The following is a 6,903-nucleotide window of genomic DNA, read 5'->3' as shown; positions in this document are numbered from 1 at the left end:
CACCTCAGCCTCCCAAAGGCGCGGGATTACAGGCTGAGCCACCGAGCCCGGCTATAATGATATTTTTTAAAAAATAATTATTTTATGAATTTGTGAGGAATTAAATAAGATTATACATGTGAAGCACTTAGCACAGAGCCTGGCACATAGTAAATGCTCTATTTAAAAAATTATTTTTGTTCTTTCTTTCTTTTTTTTTTTTGAGTCGGAGTCTCACTCTGTTGCCCAGGCTGGAGTACGGTGGCACACTCACAGCCACCGCAGCCTTGACCTACTGGACTCACATGATCTTTCCACCCAGCCTTCCAAGTAGCTGGAACCACAAGCATGTGCCACCATGCCCAGCTGATTTTTTGATTTATTGTAGAGACGAGGTCTCGCCATGTTGCTCAGGCTGGTTTCGAACCCCTGAGCTCAGGTAATCCTCTTACCTCTCCCTCCCAAAGTACTGGGATTACAGGCGTGAGCCACTGTGTCCAGCTTATTTTTGCTATTTCTAATGGAAACAACTAGAAGTAAGTTACCTTGCTCTGTCCTCTTTTCTTCAAATTTGCTGCCACCATGCTGGTTTTTATTTTCTATTTTTCTCTTTTTGTACTTTCAAAGTTAAAATGGGTGTGGTGGCTGAAACCTGTAATCCCAGCACTTTGAGAGATGAAGTGGGAAGATTCCCTGAGGCCAGGAGTTCAAGACCAACCTGTACAACATAGCGAGACCCTCTGTAATTGAAAATAAAGAAAGAAAAGAACAAAAAATTTTTTAAAATTATATTTTATTATAAGTAAATATTCAATTGCAGTGTCAGTAAAAATTTCTTGATATTTTAATGTTTTTCAAATGAGCAGTTATTTTATATTTCTGTTATTTCTTGACAACAGTTAAGTGAGTAAATATTGAGCACATATTCTAATGTAAGCCTAAGAACTACAATAAAATTATTCAAATTTAATTATGGTCTATGAGAAAAAATGTTTTGGGGAAACATGACTCATCTCCTTTTCAGATCTGTTTATCTATAGACAAGTAATAGTCTAGGTACTCAGTAGGTATTTGACTGAATTTTAAGTGATGTTTAGAAAAGGAACCCAAACTAGTTTATAGCTATTGATGATCTCAGGACCACCAATAGTAACGAGTAAGAAGACTGTGAATATGTGTAGCATTGTTATGATGCATTATGTTTATAAAACCCTTTCAAACGCATGTTCTTACATGATCATTGGAACTCATAAAGTAAAGGAAATAAATAGTGAATGATAATTTATAGAAGAAACATATAAATTGAGGGTAGTTTTATAAAATAGAATGTGCTTTTGAAAATATCTTCTTTAACCCTTACCTCCAAATAAAATAAGAACAAAATAAAAACAGCAATCTCTTCCAATCTTTCTCATCTCTGTAAGTGGCTACACTTAGTAATCAAGCTAGAAACTTGGCAGTTATGTTCTTCTCCATTTTATCTGATTTTTTTTTTTTTTTGAGTTAGAGTCTCACTCTGTTGCCTAGACTGGAATGCAGTGGCACGCTCTTGGCCACTGCAGCCTCGACCTGCTGGGCTCAGGTGATCCTTCCGCCTCAGCCTTCCAAGTAGCTGGAACTACAGGCGCGCACTACTACACCTGGCTAATATTTTTGATTTATTGTAGAGATGTGGTCTCGCCAAGTTGCCTGGGTGGGTCTCGAACCCGTAGGCTCAGGCAATCCACTCACCTTGGCCTCCCAAAGTGCTGGAATTGTAGGCTGAGCCACCGAGCCTGGCCTTTTTCATTTGATTTTTAACATGGGAACAAAAGTAGATAAGTGTTGTAATGAATTCCCTGTATCCATCAACCAGGGTTAAACATTATTAATAACTCACAGCAAGTCTTGTTTCATCTCGACCAGGATTTCTCAATTTCAATTCTGTTGACGTTTGGATTGTTAATTTTTATGATAAATTCTTGGTTGTGCTGTCTTGTATATTGTAGGATGTTTAGCAGCATGTCCTGGCTTCTATCCACTCAATGCCAGTAGCAATCCCCTCTCCTCTCACCAGTTGTGACAACCAAAAATGTCAAATGTCCCCTCAGTGCCAAAATCAGTCCTTGTTGAGAGTCATTGACGTTCTTCTATCTACTTCTGCTCACCCCGGTGGTTATTTTAACACTTTCTCTCTCCCTCATCTAATTTGTGACTGTTTCTACCTGCAAATATTTTTTATAATGAATATATCCACTTCTCTTCAGATCCACTACTACTATACTAATCTGTTTCTATTCCTGATGCCCTCCAGTCTAGTTTATCACATTAGTCAGAATGATGTTTTCAAAATGTAAAATTGGAGACTGGATGACATCAGACTAGGCTACAGAGTAAGCTTCCTGTCTATAAAAATTTTTTAAAAATTAGCCAGGTGTGGTGGCATGTGGCTTCATCCCGTCTACTCGGAAGGCTGATGTAGAAAGCTCGCCTGAGCCCAGGAGATCAAGGCTGTGGTTAGCTGTGAGTCTGCTGCTGCACTCCAGCCTAGTCAGAAACCCTGACTCGGGAAAAGTAAATCGGATCGTATCATGGCCCTTCTCAAAAACTCTCTGATGGCATTGCATTATCTTTAAGATAAACCTGTGAACTAGAAGGCTCGGTATGAACGGTCCCCTGCTTTTTCTTCTAGACTCACTGGTACTTTCACCTTTGTGTTCCCTCCCACATAATTTAAAGACAGAAGTAGTTAAATGTCAACTTTGTGACCTGATGTGCAAAATTATTGAAAATGCTTTCAGAACATTTACGTAAGTTTTGTACTTTTTCAGGTGTTATGAGTGTGATGAAAAATTATCAACGCATTGTAATAAGAAGGTTTTGGCTCAGATCGTTGATTTTCTCCAGAAACATGTCTCTAAAACACAAACAAGTAAGTTAAACAATTACTAAAGGAATTTTCATTAAAATATATTTCATACTTCATATAGAGAGCATATAAATTCATAAAGAGTACTTTAGATCTTGTTGTGACATCTCAGTCAATAATTTGAATAGGTCAGGTATGGTGGCTCACACCTGTAATTTCAGTACTTTGGGGGGCTGAGGTAGATGAATTGCTGGAGGAGTTTGAGATCAGTCTGGGCCACATAGTGAGACTTCATCACTGCAAAAAATAAAAAATAAGCTGGGCGTGGTGGTGCCTGCCTGTGGTGCCAACTACTTGGGAGGCTGAGGTGGAAGGATCGCCTGAGCCCAGGAGTTTGAGGCTGTAGTGAGCCATGACCATGCCACTGCACTCCAGTCTTGGCAACAGAATGAGACCCTGACACAAAAATAACAATAATAATAATAATGATTTAAAGAAAGATATGATGAGTATTTGCATTCTTAGGTGGTAATCTTGTTACGTGTTTATATAACCAATTTGAGAAGCTGCAAATGTGTTATAACTAGATCATGGGCTTTTAAAATGTCAGACAGTACAGAGTTCCAATTTAGGCTTTGCCACTTACTGGCCATGTCACTTTTACTTCTTGGTTTCCCTGGTTACAAAATTAGGATGATCATTCAATCTTGTGGGATCATTGTGAGACTTAATGATAATACTTTCTAAGTATTTAGAAATAATATGTGTAAAAATACTTGCATAGTACCTGACACATATTTATGAAATGGAGTCTGTTATTATTGGTTGTGTAATTATAGTATAATTCTGACACTAGCTACCTAGATTAAGGCCAAACTTCACAGGCCAAGGGCACAGTTGCCCTACGGTTCCCAGGCTACCACATTTCTGATCAACTGTCTATAAATTTAGGGGTTCCCATTATATCTTTCAGATTTACTACTTCACTAGAGTGACTTAGAGAACTCAAAAAAAAATGCTACACTTACAATTATAGTTATTATTTTTTTTATTTTTTGAGTCAGAGTCTCATTCTGTTGCCCATGCTGGAGTGCAGTTGCATGCTCATGGCTCACCCCAGTCTTGACCTCCTGGACTTAGGTGATCTTCCGCCACAGCCTCCTGAGCAGCCTGAATAGCTGGGACTACAGACACACGCCACTATGCCCAGCTAATTGTTTGTTTGTTTTTTGTCGTTACTAGGTCTTGCTTGCCTAGGCTGGTCTTGAACTCCTGGGCTCAAGCAGTCCTCTTACCTCAGCCTCCCTAAGTCAATTATAGTTTTAACATGGCAAAAGATACAAATCAGGACCAGCCAAAAGAAGAGACACATGGGGCAAAGTCTGGGAGTGTCTCAAATGTGAAGCTTCTGTGCCCCTTCCACAGGGAGTGAGTGTACCTACCTCCACTCCTCACCCCTGACATCAGTGTGTAACAATACGCTCAGAGTATTGGTTTTTTGTTTTTGTTTTGTTTTAATTTTAATTTTCACTTATTTATTTTTTTATTTTAAAGATGTGGGGTACTATTCAAGATTAGGTATACAAATGTTCATCGTACAGGTAAAATTTGGGCATCCCTTTGCCTGATTTGAGATCAGGTACCCTTATTAATGTTGTACATGCCCCCAACCTCCACCCCGGCAGTGTATCTCAGATCACCTAAGTCCAGGAGGTCAAGACTGGGGTGAGCCATGAGCATGCCACTGCACTCCAGCATGGGCAACAGAATGAGACTCTGACTCAAAAAATAAAACAAATAAAAACTATAATTGTAAGTGTAGCATTTTTTTGAGTTCTCTAAGTCACTCTAGTGAAGTAGGGAATCTGAAAGATGTAATGGGAACCCCTAAATTTATAGACAGTTGATCAGAAATGTGGTAGCCTGGGAACCATAGGGCAACTGTGCCCTTGGCCTGTGAAGTTTGGCCTAAATCTAGGTAGCTATTTCTTATAGTATTTTGATAAATGTTCAGGGTCTGCTTACAACTCAGAGTCTGGTTAACCAGAGAAGCTCACAGGAGCTTTACTGTGAGGAGTTTTTATTGGAGCTTTATTATGTAGGCACAATCAGTTGAGTCATCACCCACATTGATTTAACTCAGTCTCCAGTATTCCAACCCTAACCACATGGTTGCTCTTTCTGGCATGGCTAGCCCTCATCCTGAGCATAAACTAACTGTCTAGCTATACTGCCCAAAATGAGTCACTTTGTTAACATAAACTATTAAATATGGTCTGCGGGACCCATCAGGAATAACAGACACTCCTGTCACTCTGGAAAATCCAAGGATTTAGAGGATACTTCCCAGGAACTAGGGGAGGAAGGCCAATGAAACCTTTTATTATTTGACAGTAATGTATTATATATTATTTATTTTGTTAATTTTATGCTTTATTACCTAACAAATATATAGAATATACGTTAAGAGTGTATCAGAAAGCATATTCTGCTTCCAAAACCAGTAAGTGCCTCCTATATGCTAGATATTATACTTTATTCAATACGTGATAGTAAAACAAAAATTGTTTTATCTTACCCTCTTGGGATTTAGAGTATAGTAAGGGAGACAAAGATAAGCAAATATATAATAAAATCTGGTAAGTGCTACTACCAGAAAGGAACAGATCACAGTGATAGGTAGTAATATAGAAGTCACAGTGATCAAGAAAGGCCAATATGGCCGAAGTGTGGTTTGTTAGGAGAGAGTGGAATGAGATGAAGCTATGGAGATGGCAGGTCAGGAAGGATATAGATAAATAACTCTGGGTGACAGAGTGATTACACCAGGATTTCTTTCACTCTGTCACCCACGTTAGAGTACAGTGGCACGATTATGGCTCACTGCAGCCTTAACCTCCTGGGCTCAAGTGATCCTCCTGCTTCAGCCTCCTGAGTAGCTGGAACTACAGGCATGCACCACCACATCCAGCTAATTTTTTGAGTTTTTGTGAGGCGAGGTCTAGCTTTGTTGCCCAGGCTTGTCTCGAAGTCATGGTCTCAAGTGATCCTCCTGCTTTAGCCTCCCAAAGGGCTGGGATTATAGGTGTGAGCCACTGTGCCCAGATTTCTTGAAGGATATTTTAAGGAATTCCAGGGTAAAGAATTTTTATTTTATTGGAAGTGCAGTGGAACTTATTAAAGCGTTTTAAGCAGAGGTGGGAGGATTATAGTGATTTCACTTTTTAAATTTTTTTTTTTTTTTGAGTTGCTGTCTCACTTTGTCACCCAGGCTGGAGTGCAGTGGCATGCTGACGGCCACTGCAGCCTCGACCTGCTGGGCTCAGGCGATCATTCCGCCTCAATCTTCCAAGTAGCTAGAACTACAGGCATGTGCCATCACGCCTGGCTAAGTTTTTGATTTATTGTAGAGACGAGGCCTCGCCCAGTTGCACAGGCTGGTCTCAAACCACTGAGCTCAGACAATCCTCTCTCCTTGGCCTCCCAAAGTGCTGGGATTACAGGCATGGACCACCGTATCTGGCTCACTTTTTACATTTTTATTTATTTATTTTTCACTTTTTTTAAATTACAGAGATGTGGGGTACAAGTCAAGGTTAGGTACAAAACTATTCTGTGTGAAGTTTGGACCTCCACTGATCTTCAATTAGACCAGGTACTCTGTTTTATTTTATTTTATTTTATTTTTTTAATCGGAGTCTCATTGTGTCACCCAGGCAGGAGTGCGGTGGCACTCTCGTGGCACCGCAGCCTCAACCTGCTGGGCTCAGGCGATCCTCTCGCCTCAGTTTTCCAAGTAGCTGGAACTACAGGCATGCACCACCACGCCTGGCTAATGTTTTGATTTATTGTAGAGACAAAGTCTTGCCAAGGTGCCTGGGCTGGTCTCGAATCCCTGAGCTCAGGCAATTCTCTAGCCTCAGCCTCCTAAAGTGCTGGGATTACAGGTGTGAGCCAGCGGGCCTGGCAATTTAAAAAAAAAATAAAAATAACTGATTGCCATGTGGCAGACAATCGAATGGGGGTGGGCCGGGCACAGTGGCTCATGCCTGTATTTCCAGCACTTTGGGAGACCG

General features: G+C 40.3%; 1 protein-coding gene across 2 annotated transcripts in view; it reads left to right on the top strand.

Moving 5' to 3' along the window:
* The window catches only part of USP45 (ubiquitin specific peptidase 45), an 85,384-nt gene that overhangs the window by 14,045 nt on the left and 64,436 nt on the right, over nucleotides 1–6,903 (top strand). For both annotated transcript variants that reach the window (XM_021716172.1, XM_008065870.2), the window contains exon 4: nucleotides 2,790–2,890. In XM_021716172.1, the coding sequence (XP_021571847.1) occupies nucleotides 2,790–2,890 (101 nt within the window). The remainder of the gene's footprint in view (nucleotides 1–2,789; nucleotides 2,891–6,903) is intronic.

Source organism: Carlito syrichta, unplaced genomic scaffold (genome assembly GCF_000164805.1).
Source record: "Carlito syrichta isolate Samal-C Ts95f unplaced genomic scaffold, Tarsius_syrichta-2.0.1 Scaffold104742, whole genome shotgun sequence".
NCBI lineage: Eukaryota > Metazoa > Chordata > Mammalia > Primates > Tarsiidae > Carlito > Carlito syrichta.
The sequence above is the reverse complement of the archived record's forward strand: the minus strand, read 5'-3'. Positions and strand labels throughout refer to the sequence as shown.